At 40.4% G+C, this 23,966-nt stretch overlaps 1 protein-coding gene across 6 annotated transcripts in view; it reads right to left on the reverse strand.

Moving 5' to 3' along the window:
- fbxo38 (F-box protein 38) overlaps positions 1 to 23,966 on the reverse strand; it is an 87,794-nt gene that overhangs the window by 49,440 nt on the left and 14,388 nt on the right. For all 6 annotated transcript variants that reach the window (XM_072512158.1, XM_072512159.1, XM_072512156.1 and 3 more), the window contains 10 exons: positions 21,215 to 21,378; positions 19,878 to 20,043; positions 19,619 to 19,756; positions 19,286 to 19,423; positions 18,225 to 18,318; positions 7,399 to 7,529; positions 6,923 to 7,093; positions 4,912 to 5,054; positions 3,737 to 3,923; positions 2,826 to 2,939 (listed from right to left, as the gene is read on the reverse strand). In XM_072512158.1, the coding sequence (XP_072368259.1) occupies positions 2,826 to 2,939; positions 3,737 to 3,923; positions 4,912 to 5,054; positions 6,923 to 7,093; positions 7,399 to 7,529; positions 18,225 to 18,318; positions 19,286 to 19,423; positions 19,619 to 19,756; positions 19,878 to 20,043; positions 21,215 to 21,378 (1,446 nt within the window). The remainder of the gene's footprint in view (positions 1 to 2,825; positions 2,940 to 3,736; positions 3,924 to 4,911; positions 5,055 to 6,922; positions 7,094 to 7,398; positions 7,530 to 18,224; positions 18,319 to 19,285; positions 19,424 to 19,618; positions 19,757 to 19,877; positions 20,044 to 21,214; positions 21,379 to 23,966) is intronic.

Raw genomic sequence — 23,966 nt, forward strand, 5'->3', positions numbered from 1 at the left:
GTAGGTTGTAAAGCAAAAAATGCAGAGGATGCTGGAAGTCTGCAGAGGGATTTGGATAGGCTAAGTGAATGGGCTAGGGTCTGGCAGATGGAATACAATGTTGACAAATGTGAGGTTATCCATTTTGGGAGGAATAACAGCAAAAGGGATTATTATTTAAATGATAAAATATTAAAACATGCTGCTGTGCAGAGAGACCTGGGTGTGCTAGTGCATGAGTCGCAAAAAGTTGGTTTACAGGTGCAACAGGTGATTAAGAGGGCAAATGGAATTTTGTCCTTCATTGCTAGAGGGATGGAGATTAAGACAAGGGAGGTTATGCTGCAATTGTATAAGGTGTTAACGAGGCCACACCAGGAGTATTGTGTTTAGTTTTGGTCTCCTTACTTGAGAAAGGACGTACTGGCACTGGAGGGTGTGCAGAGGAGATTCACTAGGTTAATCCCAGAGCTGGAGGGGTTGGATTACGAGGAGAGGTTGAGTAGACTGGGACTGTACTCGTTGGAATTTAGAGGATGAGGGGGGGATCTTATAGAAACATATAAGATTATGAAGGGAATAGATAGGATAAATGCGGGCAGGTTGTTTCCACTGGCGGGTGAAAACAGAACTAGGGGGCATAGCCTCAAAATAAGGGGAAGTAGATTTAGGACTGAGTTTAGGAGGAACTTCTTCACCCAAAGGGTTGTGAATCTATGGAATTCCTTGCCCAGTGAAGCAGTAGAGGCTCCTTCATTAAATGTTTTTAAGATAAAGATAGATAGTATTTTGAAGAATAAAGGGATTAAGGGTTATGGTGTTCGGGCCGGAAAGTGGAGCTGAGTCCACAAAAGATCAGCCATGATCTCATTGAATGGTGGAGCAGGCTCGAATTGCTCCTAGTTCTTATGTTCTAAGTCAAAAGTATATACAATATATCAAGTGCTACCTAACTATTAATTTGTACAAGTGTGGCAGTCCCTTGTTTAGTACTCATAGTGAGTGTCAACCTTGAGAATATTTTGTTTTAAACCCTCAGCGTATTCTCTCATTGTCACAATAGTTTATGGTTTTTGTGGACAATTTTGGTTTTTAAAAACTAAATCTTTCAAATTGTCTCAACAATATTTCTCGGCCTGAATGCCTCTTTGCTATAAATTGAGTTCTGCCATATAGGTTGGGTTCAGTGGCAATCATTCCCATAACCAACAGAGCACATTACTTTTATAGATATTAATTCATGTTCCTCTATTTATCTGCATGAACGCATATCAGAGACATAACTTATATGAACTAGATATTCTCGTTTTTCATAAATGTTCTTACAATCTCTCCAAATGCAAACAAAGCAAACACCTAATAAAACGAAGACTGTTGTAATTTGATGCCAGCTTATCTCAGTGAACATGTAGAATGTAATCAAAATCCATTTAGCTCACTTAGCTTCACTTCTCCTCTCAAAGCAACTAACTCACTAAGTTATGCCACATTTGGTAGTTGTTTTTCTGAGGTCAGCCTTACTTTAATGTCAGCTTTGAGTCAAACTACTCGAGCAGAAATCACCTACCAAATGTGGCAATGACATCTGCGGAGTTAAAACAAATAGAGCTGTTGCCGCAGCAAAAACGGAGATCGCAATCAAAACAATTTGTCACCGAAGCATCATCTTTTATTGTCTGCACCATATTGTTTCAAGCATACAATTTAAACTCTAATCCCTATTCTTCCAACTCTTCTGCCCTGCAAATATACTTTTAGAAAAATATTAAGCTAGCCTCAGCAGTTATAAAGTCAGTTACATCAAGTAGTGTACACCACTCTGCTATCAGAAACATACAATTTGTGCTTTGTCCTTGCAGAGGCAGTGTAGCATGTCTAATAATTAGCCATGATCAGAGCAAATTGCACGTTTATGTTTAATTGTTTTTACATCTTCAGTCATCAGGTGGCAGAAAATACAAATGGGTACAGGTCCATCACTGCAAAAAGCACAACACTATTCAGGACAAAAGATTTGTTTGAGAGATTGGTTTAACTAATCATTCTCTTCACCGTGGATGCACATTGGCTGCAGAGTGACTGTCTGCAGGATTCACCAAGGTTTTTTTGGCAGCAAACCCAAACCAATAACCTCCACCACTTGGGACAAAGACAGTAGGTGCATGGGGACAGCAAGTCATACACTACCCCAACTTAGACTTGTATTCCTTCATTGTCACTGGGTCAAAATCTTGGAATTCCCTTCCTTGCACCAATATTGGAAAGCATTCTCAAGGACAACTAATGAACAGTAAACATTGACCTTGCTAGTGATGCTCACATCCCAAGAACAAGTAAAACAAAGAAACTAAATACTGATTATCCTTTCTTCCCAACTACCCCAACCTGGTTTAAAAAAGCCTTCAAGTGAACAGTCGTCAGAAAGTTATTTCTTTACTGTACTTCCTTACAAATACAAACCTTTCTGTCCAACAGAACTATTTAAGATCATACATGTTGGCGCAGTGGTTAGCACTGCTGTTTCACGGGGCCGAGGACCCGGGTTACTGTCCATGTGGAGTTTGCACATTCTCCCCGTGTCTGCGTGGGTTTCACCCCCACAGCTCAAAAAGATGTGCAGAGTAGGTGAATTGGCCACGCTAAATTACCCTTTAATTAGAAAAAAATTAATTGGGCACTCGAAATTTGTATTAAAAAAAAGGAAAGATCATACATGTTAAGATTCAGCATCATCTGGGGACAGACAATGCTGTTGCAGGTACATGGAGGTACAACTCACCACAGTGATAAGGCAAGGCTTCTGCCTACAAATCTAACCATCTTATTCATACACACACACGCTTTACCTGCTTGTTCTTCATCTATATCCATAGGTGTCATAGAATGTCCACTGCTCTGGTCAGAATTACATGCAGCCCCATTTGGTCTACTTTCATGCACTGCCTCCTGAAGTCCTTGTTCTGAAAAACCAAAATGCCCACAAATGAATCATCATATCCAAAAACACAATTAAATTTAACAACATGCATCACTGGTCCATAAGCATCATGAATAAAACTTCACTGCAATACTTGAAAATCAAAAGCATTTTATTTAAAGGATAGTTAGCATTAAATCTGGTCTGATGGTGTCAATATGCCACCCCCTGAAACAATACAGCATGTACTCATTCAAATATTTCAAAAAATAACTTCCTTCATATATGGGTTATCTAAATTATATTATAAAAACATAAGGGAAAGTAAAACTGCACGAGTTGCATGCAAATGTCATAAATCAAGTGAAGAAATAGTGGCAGAAGCCACTCATTTTCAATACTTGGCCAAGGGGAAGGACATCAAAAAGAGAAAAACTTTGCAAAACTTTAACTCAATGAAGTAATAGCCTGACACAATGCAGTACATGTTTCCCAGTATTTGGGTTTCCTAGTTCAATAGTGTGCTCATTTGTCTCAAGACGACTTCCAAAGCTCTTCATTTAGTTTCTCCTAAATAATTACATTTGAACAGTTAATTTATAGTGAGAATCTCAATTTAGCAACAGGTAAAGACTCCAGTATATTGGACTTTGTATAGAAAGAGGACATGGTTTTTTTAATGTGCTAAATAACTATGTTTTTTAAACCTGCGAATTTCACGATACAACCTGTGAATTTCACGATGCAATTCTAACATGCAACAGGACTGATAGTTAAAGGGTGACACTAGATCGTATCACATAAAAGCTCAGAATGTCTTTAAAGACATTAAAAACTTACCATTCACTGGGTTTGGCAGGTCAGCTGCTGCTCTCTCTTGTCGAGCATCATTTTCCTCGTTATTGTTATTATTTATATTGGCGTGATTATTTTGGTTATCATTATCATTGTTGGAATTCTGATTGCTAACGAGAGCAGATGAAACACCAATTCCTGTGCCAGCACTCAGCCCTACACGAGCACAGCCCTGATGTGATAGATAAGCAAACAGTAATTTTACCAGTGTCATTCTAAAGTTTCTTTGTTGCACTAGTAATGTAAGGAAGTTTTCAAAAGCATCAACAACATTTAGATCTGCCATCAGCTGCAATACAAGTCACTGTTTTAATTCATTTTAAATTCTTTCTCCCAACATGCAACTTTCTCTATAACATAACACAAGTGTGACACCTTGAACAGCACTCCCACAATGTCAAAAACAGCAAACATGATTTCAGCAATTTCAAATTATTCAATCCATAGGCAAATTACAGCTTACTTACTTGGTTGGCTGCTTAAGGCAGTTTACTTCTTGGGTGGAGCCAAGAGAAATTTTTTTTTTTTTTTTTTTTTTAAGGGGGTGTTTAGCACAGGGCTAAATCGCTGGCTTTGAAAGCAGACCAAGGCAGGCCAGCAGCTAGGTTCAATTCCTGTAACAGCCTCCCCGAACAGGCGCCGGAATGTGGCGACTAGGGGCTTTTCACAGTAACTTCATTGAAGCCTACTTGTGACAATAAGCGATTTTCATTTCATTTCATTTCAAATTCTTTTCTCTCTCCTGGCAAACAACCAAATGACAATGAGCTCAGGCATGCCAACCAAGGGGAGAAAACTATTGACACTAGTGATCTTGGAGCTGGATGTTATTATTTCTCTTCTCTCTCTCACCCTCTTTCCCAACCCTTCTCTTCCACCCTGCAAGAAAATAAATGCACTAGGTGAATCACTGTTCCACAGGTATTCCACCAAAAAGCATGCTGAGGATTCATGAAGCTATTGGTTATACGGTTGATAAAACTGGCAGATCTAGGTCTCAAATCTATAATATGCTAGCTTGGAAATTAGTTCCCTTAATGTTAATATGTTAAGATTGCATAGAGGACTTTCATTAAAAAAGCGCACATTAGCAATGGTTATGACAGCATTTCATAACAGTATCAATAAATTTCCCGTTTTTTGCAAAATCCAAAGCACACCTTTGGAGGTTCCCGGAACATCTGATCCAATGAAATGAACTCCAAACCTGGCAGCATTTCTACAAACTGACTGAATGACTCCAGTTTGATAGCGTGGCAACGAACAAGTGTAAGATCTACCAAGCGGCTCCACCGTGAATGGTCTATAAAATATAGAAACAAAATCATATTATTTTCAGAATAATAATTATCTTTTGGCTCACTGCAATGAAGTTACTGTGAAAAGCCCCCAGTCACCACATTCCGGCACCTGTTCAGGTACACAGAGGGAGAATTCAGAATGTCCAAATTACCTAACAGCACGTCTTTCGGCACTTGTGGGAGGAAACTGGAGCACCCGGAGCAAACGTAAGCAGACACAGGGAGAACGTGCAGACTCCGCACAGACAGTGACCAAGCCGGGAATCGAACCTAGGACACTGGCGCTGTGAAGCAACAGTGCTAACCACTGTGCTACCGTGCCGCCCCATTTCTATTCATCCCAATTTAAAGCAGGGGTCTCTCTTTTGTATCCGGAGCATCCCTCCTGTCCAATTATACAAATTCCACGGACCTTGGTATAAAAAAAAAGTATTTTCTTCTGTATAATAAACTTGTACAATTAAAAATGTATTTTGTTTTATTTAATGGGACTAAAAGATTGATCACAATCTCCAATACCGTAAAGAGGGAGTACTGCACTGAGACAGGTTGGAAATTAGGTATCAGGAGTGAACGAGAATTGGGAGTAGTTTCTCCTCAACTCTTTAAATTTGCTACCTCTTATCCTAAGACTATGACTGCTCGTTCTAGAATGCCTCACTAGAGGAAGCATCTGTTCCACGTCTACTTTATCCATACCTTTTATCACCTTGTATACCTCAATTTGATCTCCCCTCATTTTTTTTGCGTGCGTGCAAAAGAAAACTCTTTGATGACTCCAGTGATTTTGTTCAATATACGAAGGCCGAGATAAAATAATTTTGGTCCTTCACTGAATCAAAGGATATAGCAAGCAAGTGGAGTTAAAGCCTATCAGTCTTGATTGTATTGAATGGTGGAGTAGGTTGAGGGGCCATCTGGCCCACTACTTCTAACGTTCTTAAACATTGTTACAGATGATTATTTAATATTCAGTGGATGCTGCTCCTTTGAGCAAATCCACTATCTTTTTGATACTCTTGGTGATGACCTCAATATACCCCCTTGTTGTCCCGTTCTCTTTGCAGTAACTAATTGCCCTACCTCCTTTTGCCACAAGCACAATGACATTCCTAAACCTGGTCCCACCTGTAATGCTGCATTGTTTGGCTTTGTATCTCTCACCTGAAGTGCCAAATAAACTGACCAACCAGGTTGGCCACATCTAATCCAGAGGTAAGAATTAGGCAAGATTATTGGCCAGGAGTGTGACGGACTGAGATGACGAATGAAACAAGCATTTAATGGTTATTTCTGGCATCAATTCAAACATTCTTGTGGACCCCAAGGTTGGGGACCTGATTCAAAGAACACAAATAAACCTAATAATTGTCATTACGTATATCCATAATAAACTACAGCCCAAATTTATGCACCATTTTTATTATTGCTACCGCAGTGCAAATTTTGATCTATGTATGGAGATTATGCAATTACATAAACAGGAATTAATTAGACAACAGAGCTACGGAAGGAAGTCATATTTCTTCACTTACGATCATGAAATATTTGCCAATATAATTCACCATACCAAAATAATTCTGTGTATATTAAACGCTTTGAATGTAACATTTGAGACAGTGTAATAGGAATGGATGTCTTCCCTTATCAACTTACATTCTGAAAACCATAACTTTGCAAATAGTTTCAAATGATTATTCAATTATTTGGGAAATATTACACATTTTAAATTTAGAAGTGAACATGCGTTGAAATGACTGAACTGATTAACACTATTACATACACTGCAATGAGTCATTGATATGAGTAATATATCCAAAAACAAACATTTATATATGGCACATAATTAAAATACAGCTTCATGGTCTACCTGTTATCCAGTTATGTGCATTATGCAGATGGGGACAGTTATAAATAACTAGGTATTTGATGCAAGGAAATACTTCATTTACTGCTTTCATCCCAATGTCTGTAATGATACCAGGATTCTCCACTACATCTGCCAAACCATTCTTCACTAATTCAGCATTCGGCATTTTACCTGAAAATAGGGCAAAGATGACAAGTAAATCATACATCAACATAGTTTGAACAGATCAATAATTCAGATTTTTACTTCCAAGCATCTATCATGTTCATAATTTATAAAGAAAAAAAATCTGTATCAACATGATTATTACTTGCTAATTAGTCAAGCTAAAACTTAGCTGAATTATTCATCACTGGTAGAACATAGCCATGTCCTGAATCACACCAATGAATTACACCAATGTCCTGAATCACACCAATGAATTACACCAATGAATTACACCAATGAAGGAAGAAAAAACAATGTCAGATCCTTACACTGTAATAGAAATTCATCAACATAGCCAAGGTGCAAGGTTTCAAACTGGGGAAATTCCAGTTCCGCCATTTTTAGTGCCGAAAAAACGCCATCTTTGGTGAGTGAAGGTTGAATACGAACTTCGTGTAACCTAAAGCAAGTAGAACAAAGCAATTCAAAATTCTTGACCTTTTAAAAATATACTTACACACTCCCATTTTCACAAATCTGGTGATACAACACAATTTGTTAGGGCAAAAGCCACAAACATTGCCATATGTGCAGCTTATTTTGTTGTGCAGCCTATTTTGGTATTTGCATTTTATCTTTTCCTGGGAAATAAAACTACATATTATTCTCAATGAACTTGTTTTCTTTTCATGTTATACCACATATCCAAGGCCTGCAATTGGGGACTCTTGATTATGCCAGTTTCCTTTCCGATTTCTTTAATAATTCAATTAAAAAAAACATATAATATATATATATAGTCATTTGGTTTGAATTTTGAACAAAAGCTTTCAGTTAACTGTTTCCTGCTGCATTTCCGTGGCAACACCTGTAACAGAATCCGCCTGCCAACCAATCAGAATTCTCTTCGCACGCAGCGTAAATTGTTGTTCCTTTTACTTGATATTTTCTTGCAAGCTGTCCTATTGAGTGCAAGGTGAAAAGCTTTGATACCAGGGGCGCGATTCTCCGACCCCCCCACCGGGTCGGAGAATCGCCGGGGGCTGGCGTGAATCCCACCCCCGCCGTGTCCTGAATTCTCCGCCACCAGAGATTCGGCGGGAATCGCGCCGCGCCAGTCGGCGGGAATCGCACCGCGCTGGTTGGCGGGCCCACCCCGGGCGATTCTCCGGCCCGCGATGGACCGAAGTCCCGCCCCTGTCAACCCTTTCCCGCCGGCGTGGATTAAACCACCTTATGAATGGCGGGACAAGGCGGCGCGGGCAGGCTCCAGGGTGGGGCGATCTGGTCCCGGAGGGTGCCCCCACGGTGGCCTGGCCCGCGATCGGGGCCCACCGATCCACGGGCGGGCCGGTGCCGTGGGGGCACTCTTTTTCTTCCGCCATAGCCATGGTCTTCACTATGGCGGAGGCGGAAGAGACCCCCTCCCCTGCACATGCGCGGGGATGACGTCAGCTCCCGCGCATGCGTCGCCCGGCGAAGACCTTTCGGTGCCGGCTGGCGTGGCGCCAAAGGCCTTTCCCGCCAGCCGGCGGAGCGGAAACCACTCCGGCGCGGGCCTAGCCCCTCAAGGTGAGGGCTTGGCCCCTAAAGGTGCGGCCCGACACCGGAGTGGTTCCCGCCACTCCATTACGCCGGAACCCCTCGCCCCGCCGGGTAGGGGAGAATCCCGCCCATGGTCTCTTCTTTCAGCAGTACTCAGTTACACACAGTAAATGAACTCTGAATTCTCTATTTCATTTATGTAAAAACGGATCAACACCAATGCTCTTTACAATTTGTAAATATGCTCCCAAATTCCAGGCATCAAACTTGACAACAATTTTGAATACAACTGTTTATACACCTAAATAGTAAACTCTACAATGGTAACTAAATACATACATATCAAATAAAATATATAATTGTAAAAGTAGTTTTCTTTGCAATAAAATTATGGTTTATTTTATAAATTTAGAGTTACCAATTCTTTTTTTTTCCAAATTAAGGGGCAATTTAGCATTACCAATTCACCTATCATGCACATCGTTTTGCGTCGTGGGAGTGAGACCCACGCAGAGACGACCCACGGGGAGAATGTGCAAACACCACATGGACAGTGACCTTGGGCCAGGATCGAACCGGGTCCACAGCGCTGTGAGGCAGCGGTGCTAACCACTGAGCAACTGTGCTGCCCAATCTTTGCAATAAAATTATACTCAAAATGGTAAACTCAGTGGAATAACAAGAGAACACAAATTCTGGAACTGCAGATATTCAGATCTTTAAAGGTAGGGTTGAAGAAGGAATCAACTGTAAAAAGGAAAAGTCAAAAGTACATTTAAAGTAATAGAAACATCGATTTATCACATCCTTGTTTTCAGCTTAATCTGCAAATGACATTTTGCCACAATCTAGGGTAGTGTGTGTAGTTTTAGATTTCAGATTACAGAAAGAATATTCAAGCTATGGAATTAGTGTGATGTAGATTTACTAGAATACCAGAGATGAACGGATAAATATGAACAGGATTAAAAATTAGGTCAACAGTCACTTAAGAAAGTGTTCAAAACATTGAAAGTTTTGAGATTTAAATTGTGTTTAACACTTTCAAAAATATTCAGTAAAGTAGGTGTTTGCAAACTTTGTTTCCCATAGACCATTTAGGCAGGGAAAGAGACCCTGCAAACCACCTATCTACCTGTCTTACCTCACCTGCCTTCGATTGCAACCAGAAAACCTCAGCACATTTAATGGGAATGATAGTGTTTTTTTTAAATGAAATGTCATAATTAAATTATGCAAGCAGCAAAATAGACATTTTCATACTATAAACATCAATACAAAGAGAATACATTAATTTGAAACATTCTAAAAAGTTATATCATCAAAATAATCTGAGAAATGAATATCCATCGCAAAGCTATATTAAACAAGGACAATCAATCAACAGTAACATAAATCTAGTTTATAAAACTACATTGTTGTTACTCGTACTTATGACAACTTATGCTGTGCACAGGGGAGCCAGTTTAGTTGCACAACATTACATGAGTAGTGGGGATGAGGATGCTGGCCTATTTTCACATATAGTCTGACCTGTGGCTTCTATGTCAGTGACTTGCATTTTTGGCCAACCACTGGACCTTCACTTCCGGAGGCTGTTGGTCCACAATTTGAGAACCATCACAATAAAGTACCATGTAATGGACTGACCAAAATTGAAGCCCTTGAGACTAATGAGGTTCAGAACTAAGGGACAAAATGCAAACAGTTTTGCTTCAGACGAAAGGAAAGTGCGTAGTGTGTCTTCTGAGGATAAGTGCAAGTCCACTGCTATTTTTGACAGATGTGTCTTTATTGGTGCAGAGTTTCCTATGTCTACATCATGACTAGTTAACATAGTGCACGCTGGTGTTTCCCTATAAATCTGTCTAGATTTCTTCAGTACCTTTATTAGATCTTCTCTCTGTTCTTCTGTTGATAGGTGTACATCTTTGGTTTTAGAACTCCCTCTGATATCATCAAACAGTGCCTTGTTATCACTCTTCTTCGAAATTAAAGACGTGCTTTGCTTTGTTAGGTTTCTGACTGTCCAAATTGGAGAGCCCCCTGAATGAGTTTCTTCTACATTTGTCTGCCATGTAATGCAGTCATTTTTTCAATGTTTGTCCAAATTTTGAGGCTCTTCTGCAGCCAAACTACAAGCAGACAGTCATGCGGAGGGAAATATTTGGCTCATTTTTAAACAAGAAGCACTTTTCAACCCTTCCAGCTTCACATTCACTCTTTATCTTCACATAGTTACTTTCAGTGACAAGTAAAGCTGAGCGTTCAATCAGAGTTGGTTGGCTTTATATGCACCATTGTTTGTTTTACAGCTTTTATCTCTTCAATGAGCCTCGAAATCACAGCTATCATCTCCATTTCGTAAAAGGGACTTTACAATTTGTGCTTTCCAGATTTCAACTTTTCTTCTTTACATTTAGATATACCAAGGTGAAACCTGTGGCTAGCAGTGCCCACGGTGGATGTGTTGAATTGAAGAGACATTGTTTCTTTAAATCGTGGTGGCCTGCAACTACTTTTCACATCATCAGAATCACATTGTTGGTTCCATTAACTTTCTGTTTTAATAGTTGTGGTTGCAGAATTACTGCCTGGTTCTTCATCCGCCTTCTTCATTTTGAAAAGAAATTGATTACTAATTATTTCATCTCCTTTGCTGTTTGCTTCCTTTACCTTGAAGAGGCACTATGTGCCTTTATGATAGAATTTACAGTGCAGGAGGCCATTCGGCCCATCGAGTCTGCACCGGCTCTTGGAAAGAGCACCTTACCCAAGGTCAACACCTCCACCCTATCCCCATAACCCAGTAACCCCACCCAACACGAAGGGCAATTTTGGACACTAAGGGCAATTTATCATGGCCAATCCACCTAGCCTGCACATCTTTGGACTGTGGGAGGAAACCGGAGCACCCGGAGGAAACCCACGCACACACGGGGAGGATGTGCAGACTCCGCACAGACAGTGACCCAAGCCAGAATCGAACCTGGGACCCTGGAGCTGTGAAGCAATTGTGCTATCCACAATGCTACCGTGCTGCCCGGTGGGTAAATCAGCTGTTTTCTTGGTGTCATTTCACATCATTGCTGTCCTTATGTCCTACTCTTATACATGTTTTCCTTCAAGGCAGGCATGCTCTGGGAAATATTTGCACCTGAAGTGGATGGCAATGAGTTTACTGCAAGAGGCTATAACAAGTTACTTTTAGGAAAGTCCAATTCCCTTTCTTCTTCTGATTTGCCGGCTTCTTCTTTAGCTTTGGAAGAATTACTTGGCAACTGTTCCAAGATCAGTTAGTGACAGGTCTATTCGACAGCAGTTGTTTAACATTTCTTCAGAATGCAAATCAGATTCAGAACTCTCGTCTGAATCTTCATCACTGTTATTACTATTGGATTTGGATTCCTCTTTCTTAGGATCACCTTCTGTATTGGAGTTCTCAGAATCTGTTTTTCTATTTAGGGCAGCACGGTAGCATTGTGGATAGCACAATTGCTTCACAGCCCCAGGGTCCCAGGTTTGATTCCGGCTTGGGTCACTGGCTGTGCGGAGTCTGCACATCCTCCCCGTGTGTGCGTGGGTTTCCTCCGGGTGCTCCGGTTTCCTCCCACAGTCCAAAGATGTGCAGGTTAGGTGGTCTGGCCATGATAAATTGCCCTTAGTGTCCAAAATTGCCCTTAGTGTTGGGTGGAGTTACTGGGTTATGGGGATAGGGTGGAGGTGTTGACCTTGGGTAGGGTGCTCTTTCCAAGAGCCGGTGCAGACTCGAAGGGCCGAATGGCCTCCTTCTGCACTGTAAGTTCTATGATAATCTATTCAACTTTATCTTTGACAAACATCTGCGAGGAACTATTCTTGTAGAGATAATTTCATCAGTATCAGTAGAATCAGATTCACTATCATTTTCATTTGATGTGTGATGAATGTCTTTCAACATTTCTTTCTTTGAGTCATTTAATGCCCAGTAAGTTTTCCAAATTCCCACATGTCCTGCCTTTGGTATCTCATGCGCTATCCACAGTATTTCCCCCAAGACTCTCTGTAATGATGGATGAAGCTACAACCTTCACTCCTGCAAAATCTACTCCGTCTACTGGTAACTTCTTAACCACTCCGAAAACTACTGGGTCCGACACTAAATCACAAATCAATTTGATTGCACATTATACAATGGAACCGGGATATAATCTCCACATATCCCATTCATTAATACCTTAGAATCATAGAATCATAGAAGTTTACAGCATGGAAACAGGCCCTTCGGCCCAACCAGTCCATGCCGCCCAGTTTTTTACCATTAAGTTAGTCCCAGTTGCCCGCACTTATAGGTTTATGTGTCTAAATGTTGCTCATTGTTCCCGGGGATTGCTCATTAGTATGTAGGTGGTTGGTGTTTTGTTATGCTGATGTTATGTCTTAGCTTTCATTAAAATCTCTGGAGGGAAAACCAAATCCTTCCACAGTAAAAGAGTTTGCTAAGCACCTCTGTAGCCACTTAAAATGGCTAACTCTCGATTTAAAATGGCGAACGGGAAAGGCTAATGGGAAAGTCAGCCAACAGGACAAAAACGAGCAGCTGCAGGTTGACTGTGTATTTACCTCTGGAAAGGCCAGACAAGATCGAAACCGGCAACCATCAGCATAACAAAACACCAGCCACCTACATACTAATGAGCAATCCCCGGGAACAATGAGCAACATTTAGACACATAAAGCCAAACCAGACTCAGTGGCGCCAGCAGAAGCCTACACAAAGGGAGGTGAACGACCACCTCAAGACCGCCCATCGATCAGGGAACCGCTCCAGCATTGGAGAAAATCGAACCAAGTGATTGGGACAAAGTCCAATCACTTGGAACCAGGTACAGGGTCCGCCCCGAAAGGCAGGAAGCCCCTGGGGACTATAAGAATTGAGCCCCAAGTTCAAGGCGCCCTCTTCCACCTCTCTTCAACCGCTTGCAGCTTTCTTCACTCTTCAACAGCCGCTCAAAATTGTAAGTCTTACTTCAACGCTCGCTACGAGATAGGTGCTCCTAGCTATCAATCTGTACCAACTTCGAATCCCGCAGGCTCAGAAACCGAACGAAAGGCCATTCGTTTCCCTGACCTGGTGGGCCAGTTCCAAGTTAAGTATAGGCCTGTTAGTTGTAAGAAGTAGCTTAGGCGTAGAATTTATGCATGAGTAGTGATTACTGTGTATAATAAATGTGCTTTGATTTAAATCTTACTAAGCGGTGTATTGGATTCTTGATCATTACTCGGACTTGAACCACGTGGCGGTATCGTAAGGATACCTGGCGACTCAAGAGCAAAGGTGATAAAACAGAGCAATTAAACTAAGGCAAAGTTAGCAACACCTCTGTCCCGTAAAATATCTTGGATATCCTAAGTCCAGTTAGAGCTATAGTCTGCCCTGTAGTATTCCCCAGGAATTGTGTTCCCTTTCCAAAATCTTCCTCACCGCTCCAACAAGTCCCATGCATGGGCTTTCCTCGCAACTTCCAACATGCTGAACAAACATGTCCTCATTTATTACAATGGTAACACCTAGGCCTTCGAGTCTCACCTTCACCCTCATTTCTTCCCTTTCTGGTCTGAGGTGGTGGTCTCGGAGCATTCCAAGCCACCCAGTCCTTACCTTGGCTATCTGCATTCCTTTCACTCTCCCAGTTCCGATCCTTTTGGGAATTATGTGGGGATGGAAGAAATGTTTAAATTATTGCTGCTTGCCTAGCAGTCGTTACCCCTTGGTCTTCAACATGGGTTATCACAGAACGTAGAGAATTTGTAAACTCTAAGACGTGCAGGTTAGGTGGATTGGCCATGCTAAATTGCCCTTAGTGTCCAAAAAAGGTGAGGAGGGGTTATTGGGATATGGTAGAAGTGAAGGCTTAAGTGGGTCGATGCAGACTCGATGGGCCGAATGGTCTCCTTCTGCACGATGTTCTACGTTCAGATACAACAGGTTAACTATTGTCTCATTCCGAAACACTTAAACTCGCCCCTGCCTCTACACACACACACACAAGACAAACACAGCGGGAAAAAGGTGTAAGATAATGATAAAAGTATAAAGGATAAAAGTTTTTGTTTCAAACGGTTGTCTTCCAGCACACCTTCCTTCAATTTAGCCTTTCAGTTTTAGGGTTTTGCTTTCAATCGGTAATGATTTTCACTGTAGATTAATTCAGGTCTCTGTACAGTTATGTCGCTTTTCTGCAGAGAGAGAGAGAGAGAGAGAGAGAGAGAGAGAGCAGGTCCTTTCCCCTGAGCATCAAGGAACCAACTGTGCTTCCTTGGTTCTCTGAAAACATCAGGTCATCCAGGTAGGATCCAATCACCGCCTGTTACTGGGCAGAATATGGCCTTTTGGCTAATTCATTGGTCATCAGCCAACCAATCGAACAGAGTCCAACTGATTTCTCATGGTGCCAAAAGTATGAGTTCTGCTGCCTTAAGGCCAGCACAATGTACACATTTGTAATTTTTAAGTTCCTCAATTCCCCTGTTTGACTTAAAGATACATGTCCACTAAGCTTCCATGGATCAGAACGATAACAGGGGGGAAAAAAGGGGAAATAAGGAAATCAACATTATGGGCCTGTATAACTCTCAATCAGATTGTGGATTTAAAATTATTCCAGATCACGACAGCACTGTGGCACAGTAGTTAGCACTGCTGCCTCATGGCACCAAGGACCCGAATTTGATCCCGGCTCCGGGTCACTGTCAGTGTGGAGTTTGCACATTCTCCCCGTATCTGCGTGGGTCTCACTCCCACAACCTAAAGCTGTGCAGAGTAGGTGAATTGGCCACGCTAAATTGCCCCTTAATTGGAAAAAATATGTAATTGGGTATTCTAAATTTAAAAAAAAGTTATTCCAGATCTCCTCTATTTAACATCTAAACATCATGACCACTACCATCTAGAAGGACAAGGGCAGAAGGCAGATGAGAACCCCATTACCTGGCGGATCTCCTCCAAGTCATTCACCACTGCGACATGGAAATATTTTGCCATTCCTTCAGTCGTTGGGTCAAAATCCTGGAACTCCCTCCATAACAGCACTGTGAATGTATCTACACCTCAGGGATTGCAGAGGTTCAAGAAGGCAGCGCACCACAACTTTCTGATAGGCAACTAGAAATGGGCAATAAATGTTGCCCTAACCAGTGACACCCACACCCCATAAATGAATTAAAAGAAAAATCACCCTCAGAGAAGAGTGAAGTGAGACACATTTCCTATACTCCAGACACCCATTAAATCTCGTAACCATTTAAGGAAGAGACATTAAAATGCAAAATGACCGATATTGAAACAATGGTTACCATAGACAGACCAATCCAAACCCTCTTGGAAATAAACCATGGGTGCAGTATTTAAAAGTAAGGCTGTCAGGCCACTAGAGATTGCAAGCTACACAGGTGATGTCAAGAAAGTCTTCAGCAGAGGAAACAGGCTGAAGGTTACTACTTTTCCCGCTCTCCTTTTTGGATTAATTGTGCTGCCCTTTCTAAGAAACTAGCACTACCTGAAACCTACTAGTGAACCAAGGTTTTGTAATAATAGCACCATTTTCTTCATCCGACTGCATCCAAAAAGCCAGCTAACCCAAAGAAACTTCAGTGTTTAGTCTACGCCTCAAGGACAATCAAAGGACATTTAACCGTTCATTATCTTTTCTTTTTTTTAAAAAATTGGTCTTTATCTCCTTATTTCTGATACCTTAGTGTGTGAGCAAATGTGTGTGCCCGAATGACTATGTGAAAGTTAAATGCTTGAGGTCTCATTTTTATTATTTTCCTTGGGTACAGCGGTAAATAAACTTGTTCCTTCTTTGACTCAAGAAAACATTGTTAGATTGGCTCCTTAATGCTCCCAACTTAAATAAGTAAATACATTTTGCAAAAAGATATAGCCTTGTGAAAAAGAACCTTAAACCTTTTCTGTGACCAACCGAGGAAGTTGAAAAGAAGTGAATCAGTTCACCCTTTCTCACCCAGTCGTAAAACTGCGCACCATTAATATATAATTAATATTAGCATTGGAATGATCGAGTCTGGAGGTAACAAAAGCATGGATGAAGTTTTCAGCAACAGGTTGGCTAAAGTGAGTGTGTAAATGGGAAGAGGCAGAATAGATTGCTTTGCTGTCATGGTGATATGGGATCAGGAGCTCAGCTCAGGATCAAACAGGACATCAAGGCAGCAACCGTCTGGTTCAAGCACATACAGAGGCTGATATAATGATGGCTAGGGAACAAAGGTTGTGGCGGGGTCCAAAGACAATGACTTTGCTCTTTCCAACATTACATGGATAAATCTCTGGTCATCCAATAATGGATGTCTGTCAAGCAGAATGACAAACCAGTGGCAAATAGCGAAAGATGTATCCACTTGGCTGTATGTTAGTAATATCAGACCACAAATTCAGAAGCAGTGCTGGAAACACAAGGTGTGGGGGGAAAAGTATTCATTCTTTTTTCATGTAAAAGATTACAAAGCAAATGAATTACTTCAAGTAGCAATGGTAACATAATGGGGCATACATTAAAAAAATAACTCTTCAACAATTGAAGGGTGCAGGCAAAGAAAAGAAGTCATTATAATACAAAGCACCTGTGGATCGCGAGGGCCAGAAGAACTGGTCAAACAGCTTTATTCTGTAACCAAAATTTCTGTGATACTATGTTGAGTTAGCACTGCCTGATTCCTAAAATTCATCCAAGTTATACTAAATATTTGTTTGCCAGCATCTAAACTTTGCTTCCCAAGTGCTACTGTTAGAAACAATGAATCTCAAGGAACTTCTTATCCTCTCTTGTACTAATGTTTGTCCTTCCAATCTATAACTTGACACAAGCCATCAGCTTTAATTTTTCTTTGCCTGTTTCCTACCCAAGAATCTATCCTGTTCTGTATTGTCACAAAGTAACCATTTTGTTGATGTTTCTTACCTCAAAAGGTTATTTTTACAATATCATATAGGAAATTAACTTAAGAAACTTTATACAAATTACAGAAAAAACAAATCTTATGCAACTCCATAAATCTTCCAACCTGGTGGAATAGTGTGTGAATTAACTCTATTCCTCTAGGTGCTCCGGTTTTCTCCGAGTCCAAAGACGTGCAGGTTAGGTGGATTGGCCATGATAAATTGCCCTTAGTGACCAAAAAGGTTAGGAAGGGTTATTGAGTTACAGGGATAGGGTGAAAGTGAGGGCTTAAGTGAGTCGGTGCAGACTCGATGGGCCGAATGGCCTCCTTCTGCACTGTATGTTCTATCTGATTACTCGGTAGCAAATATCAATTAAAAATCAAAATGTAGATCAGAACAGCAATGAAATACAAATAAATTCTTCGGAACACAGCTCACACAAGTCATATTTTACACAACCAACCACTGGGTTTATTTTCCTTTCTCTTAATATTCAAGATGTACAAGCTTCATCTTAAAACTCTGCTTTGGAAATGGGATTTGAAATAAATGACATTTTGTTATGATCTTGTATGCTATGGCACTATCCTTCATAGGTGCATCGTATTTCCACTCAGTCATCCAATACACCTCAAGGTGTTCATGGTATATGTTGCATAAACTCACCTACGTGCAGCAGTGATAATGAGGTAGCCAAGGTCCACTTCTAGTGCATTTTTGCAGGCTCCAAATACAATAGTCTGTAGATTTCTGAAACCACCTATATCAAAAAAAGTTTATTTTTATTTTTGAAAAAGGCACATTTTTGTTGCAACATAAGCATTAACACAACTATTTAAGTTTTTATATCAGGTTTTCTCTAGCCATTTTACCCCAGATCATTCCAGTTCTTCTATCACTCGCATGGGTAAACTTCTTGGCTCGTACCTTTTGAGATTTCCTATCCTTAAGCTGAGATCTACGCAAGTTATTCTGGTAACACACTTGGGTAAATGGGCAGCAAATCCTGCTGAGTAATTGCTTTTAGCTACTGGACTATCTTATGCCTCCACAAAATCTCATTTCAATCTTCAAGAGTTGCAGGGTACCACATCAGATCTCATTTAAAATTTATGACATAAAAGTGAATTTATTAAAGAGAAAAAAGATAATCCACCATTATATGTTGTATATTTATAATAGCCTTAACTAACTCATGAGTGGAGAAAAATACAAGATTGCAACTTTTAAGATCTGAAAATAAATCCTTTGTGTTTTACCAAAAAAGTGGAAGTCAACTTCAGCAAAGATGGAAAAAGGGTTGGGGAGCAAATCAGCCATTCATTAAACATTCTACTTGAATAGAAAGAAACAAGGAAAGGGTGTAAAACAGGCAGTCAATTCTTTACCACACATTTTGAATTATAACTGAAGTTGATTTTGGGGCGAACAATTCCTCTCCTGCTTCTCAGGAATATCAACCCATTTATTCTCAAATTTCAATCTGACAATATCATGAGATTTGCAAATTATTCACATGGACAGAATAGCCCTGCCCCCTGACTTTCTGTTACCAGGGAACCTATAACACACTTGGAACATTCCGTAAGAATAGGCTGTTAGTTTTAACTGGCTGATAAAATAACCAAAGCACAATGACTGTTTCTTTTTATAAAAAGAAAAGCAGTCACCAAATCAGAACTTGTGTCACATTAACCTATTGTTAGGCATAATGACAAGTCACATACCTGATCTTGAGCTGTCCTCAACTACATGTTGAATCAGTCCTCCAAGAAAAGGTACTCGAATTAGTTCCAGATGTTCCAGATTCCTGGCTGAAGCTAACCCAGTTACTAGTGGAACATACTTTAAGGAATTTGTGGGACCTACAAGATGCAAGACAGCAAATGGATTTTTTCAAATTCATAAACATATTTTTAATATTATAAGCACAAATTGTGCTTTATTCTAATTATCTATGGTTTGCAATAACAGAGGGAATTTATGCAACATGAAAAAATGTTCTAAAGATATAACCATTTTCTGTACAACATCTATGTGAAATTACTCTTCATTCATACCTGCACAATTCCGCATTACAAAAGTGCGTAAACTGACACAGAGAAAGTCTTTAAAAGGCTGAGGTTTGGTTAGTCGGACCCATTGCAAATACAAGTGTCTCAACATTGGGACACAAGGAATTTCAGGAACATTTACTCCTAAAAGGGAAGAAATTTAGAATAAATTAATTTAAACTTACAAGAATGTTTCAGCCAACAGATTTTGAAACAAAAATCCCTTTCTCCTCACTGCAAACCACATGCATAAAAAAATGCTTACCAACTAGATGAAGTGTTTGTATCTTGACTCCTACTGGAATTGTTAGTTTGTTTTCTGGAGGGATTGGGAAAGCACCATTACGATTTCGAAACTTTCCCAAGATGTGGACCTGTGGCATGTAATTCCAGATGGCTTCTGCTAATTCTAAATGGGAAGTTTCTACACCCTACCAAAGTCAAAAAAATAATAATAAAGGTACTGAGGAAACAAGAATTTCATAATATAATTAACAGCCAAAGAACCCACCACAATAAATTCACTTAGATTTGCATAGTTCTGAACTATCACAAATCTAGAATACTTGATGGTAAATAATATAATTCAGCTGAAATAAATTTATGCAATTTTCAGCAAATTTCTGGAAAATTCATTCAGGGTTTACTACAGTGGGGAAACGGAGTTTCTTCCAGTATTTATTTTATTCCAACTAATCTAACAGGGATTATTTTAAACTGAACAAGTAAATTACTCCCTAATTACTAACTAATGTTAGGGAGTAATTTACTTGGGTTTAGTAAATGACTCCCTCACCTACTTACTATTCAAATCTCAAACCAATCTTCAGCACCTATCTTTTGAGATTTACCTTCACATGGTTTCTCAAAACATCTGCCACTAGAACAGCAGCAAGCACAAACCAAATCAGTGAAGCATTATCATAAGCTGTTTTCAGGTTGCCATTCTTTTCATTAGAAACCTGACCGCTTTATTTAAGTCTGCTGGGGAAAATGGCTAATCGGCAGAAATTGGGAGCTGGCTCCTGAAATCCAAATTAAAATATAAAACCAGCTGGAATATATCTTTGAATGATAAGACAAAAGCAAAATGGTGGAAATCTGACGTAAAACAAAAATACTCAGGTCAAAGGGTGTATGCGGCCCAGAGAACTATTAACTCAGCCAGTAATTTTGCACTTCACAACTGTGACAGCAGTTTGTTTAGTTTCCTCCCAAATGAGTGCACAGAGCACTTTATGGATATCAGTCAGCAATACATTGCATATTTAGGTTGGAGGGAATGTTATGAGGCAAGATTGTTCAGCATTTTACGATATTTATCAAGGCTTGAGAAAAGTGGGCCGATTTAGAACAAAATTCAATGCAGCATAATGAAAAGTTCAATAATCAAGACTATATTTCAACAATAGCCACCTATCCATAATTAGCAATTGCAAACATCAATAAGTTGTGCCATTTGCCTTTATTCCGCGCAGATTATAATTCATTTATGACTAAACCCAATTTTTGTCTTCTGTATACAAAGTATTCCTTGTGTGATGTGCAATTAATCTTTAACTAGCTAAACTATACTAGTTGGTGAAAGTTTATTTTACTTGCCAATAGATTTGGGCAGGCTTGCAAAGCTTCAAGTACACCAGGAATGCTGAATGCAACATGCCCTCTTACTCGCCGTCGTTCTAAGTGTCGAGGATGCAACCCATACAGCTGTTCCAAATCAGGCATTTTCTTTAATAATATTAAAAAACTGGCATCGATGAAACCTGGTATTAAATACACAAAGACAGTTGTACTTCACTAGTACAGAATAAGTAGCCACACACTCAAAATACCCCAGTTTAATTACAACACAATTTTAATCCGCAAACATTTTTCAATGTTGCAACTAATGCATCTAATTAAGAGATGGCTGCAATTTATGGATATGATACATCACACTTGTATGTTAATAAGGTGTCACAAAGGTATAGAATCATAGAATGGTTACACTACAGGAGGAGACCATTCGGCTGATAGTGTCCATGCCAGTTTTCTACAAGAGCAACTCAGTCCCAGTCTCTCATCTTTACCTAACAGTCCTGCACATTTTTCCTTCCGGTAACTATCCAGTTTCCTTTTGAAACCCATGATTAAATCTGCTTCCACCACAATCTTGAACAATGCATTCCAGATTTGAACCACTTGCTGCACAAAAATACTTCCTTGGGTAACATTTAACTCTTTTGTTATTCAACTTTAAATTGAAGCCCTCTGGTTCTTAATCGTTCTGCAAATGGGAAAAGTTTCACCCTATTTATTTTGTACAGACCCCTCATGATGTTGAATAATTCAATCAAATCTCCCCAACCAAGTTTTCTCCAAGGATGACAAGCCCAGCATTTCCAATCTAGCCTGGTCACAGAAATGCCTTGCCCCAGAATCATCTTCTCCTGTGCTGCAAGTGTTCTACAATTCCATTGCAGTCAATCTTTTCGGCACCCTTTCTGCAGCCTTCATACCCACCCTAAAGTGTGGTGCGCAGAATTGGACAATCTTCAAGTTGAGGCCAAACCAGTGTTTTATAAAAGGTTTACCATTTCTTCTTTGCTTTTGTCCCTGTGCCTCAATTTCTAAATCCCTATGTTTCTGTATGCCTTTTCAACCACTTTCTCACTGTCCTTCAACAATTTATGAACATATAGCTTCCTCCCCAGTAACTCTGCTCCTGCATACCCTTTAGAATTGTATCCTTTATTTTATAGCGCTTCCATTCTTCCTACCAAAATATATCACTTTATACTTCGAGGAGTTAAATTTCATCTGCTATGTGTCAGTCCATTCCTTCTCTATATATCCTCCTGAAGCTTACCATTCTCCTCACAGTTCAAAATAATTCCATGTTTTGTGTCATCAGCAAATTTTGAAATGTTGCCCTGCACAGCCATATTGAGGTCATTAATATCGATCAAGTATGGTCCCAATAGTAACCTTCGGGAACCTCACAGTATAACCTCCTCCAATCCTAAAACAACCATTCATCAGTCAAATTTGCACCATAATAATATTCTTTATTGTCACAAGTAGGCTTACATTAACACTGCAATGAAGTTACTGTGAAAAGCCCCTAGTCGCCACATTTCGGCACCTGTTCAGGTACAAGGAGGGAGAATTCAGAATGTCCAAATTACAGCACGTCTTTCGGGACTTGTGGGAGGAAACCGGAGCGCCGGGAAGAAACCCACGCAGACACAGGGAGAACGTGCCGACTCCACAGACAGTGACCCAAGCCGGGAATCGAACCTGGGACCCTGGCGCTGTGAAGCAACAGTGCTAACCACTGTGCTACCACGCAACCCCCATGCTGCCACTATTGCTTTTATTCCATGGGCTTTAACTTTGCTGACAGGCCTGTAATGTGGTACTTTACCAAATGTCTTCTGGAAAACCATATTGGATTGGATTTGTTTATTGCCTTGCGTACAGAGGTACAGTAAAATGTATTGTTCTGCGTACAATCCAGATAGATCATTTCATACATGAAAAACATAGGGCATACATGAGTTCACAATATAAATACATAGACATCAGGTGAAGCATACAGGTGTGTAATATTACTCAGTAGAGAAGATGTGCTTACAGATCAGATCAGTCCAAAAAGAGGGTCATTCAGGGGTCTGATAACAGTGGGGAAGAAGCTGTTTTTGAATCTGTTAGTGCATGTTCTCAGGCTTTTGTATCTCCTGCCCGATGGAAGAAGTTGGAAGAGTGAATAAGCCGGGCAGGGGGGTCTTTGAATGCTGCCCGCTTTTCCAAGGCAGTGGGGTGTGTAGTCAGTCGATGGATGGGAGGCAGGTTCGTGTGATGGACTGGGCTGTGTTCACGACTCTCTGTAGTTTCTCATAGTCTTGGGCTGAGCAGTTGCCATACCAGGCTGCGATGCAGCCAGATAGGATGCTTTCTATGGTGCATCTGTAAAAGTTGGTAAGAGTCATTGTGGACATGCCAAATTTGGTTGTGCTTTCTTGGTCATAGCTTTCGATGTGGGTGGACCAGGACAGATTGTTGGTGATGTGCACACCTAGAAATTTGAAGCTGTCAACCATCTCCACCTCGGCCCCGTTGATGCAAACAGGGGTGTACAGTACTCTGCTTCCTGAAGTCAATGACCATCTCTTTAGTTTTGCTGATATGGAGGGAGAGATTGTTGTCGTTACACCACTCCACTAGGTTCTCTATCTCCCTCCTGTACTCTGACTCATCATTGTTTAAGATCCGACCCACTATGGTCATCTCATCAGCAAACTCGTAGACGGAGTTGGAGCCATATTTTGCCACACAGTCCTTCAACAATCTTATTTTTTACTTCATCAAA

The sequence above is a fragment of the Scyliorhinus torazame genome, chromosome 7, assembly GCF_047496885.1.
Source record: "Scyliorhinus torazame isolate Kashiwa2021f chromosome 7, sScyTor2.1, whole genome shotgun sequence".
Classification (NCBI taxonomy): Eukaryota; Metazoa; Chordata; class Chondrichthyes; order Carcharhiniformes; family Scyliorhinidae; genus Scyliorhinus; species Scyliorhinus torazame.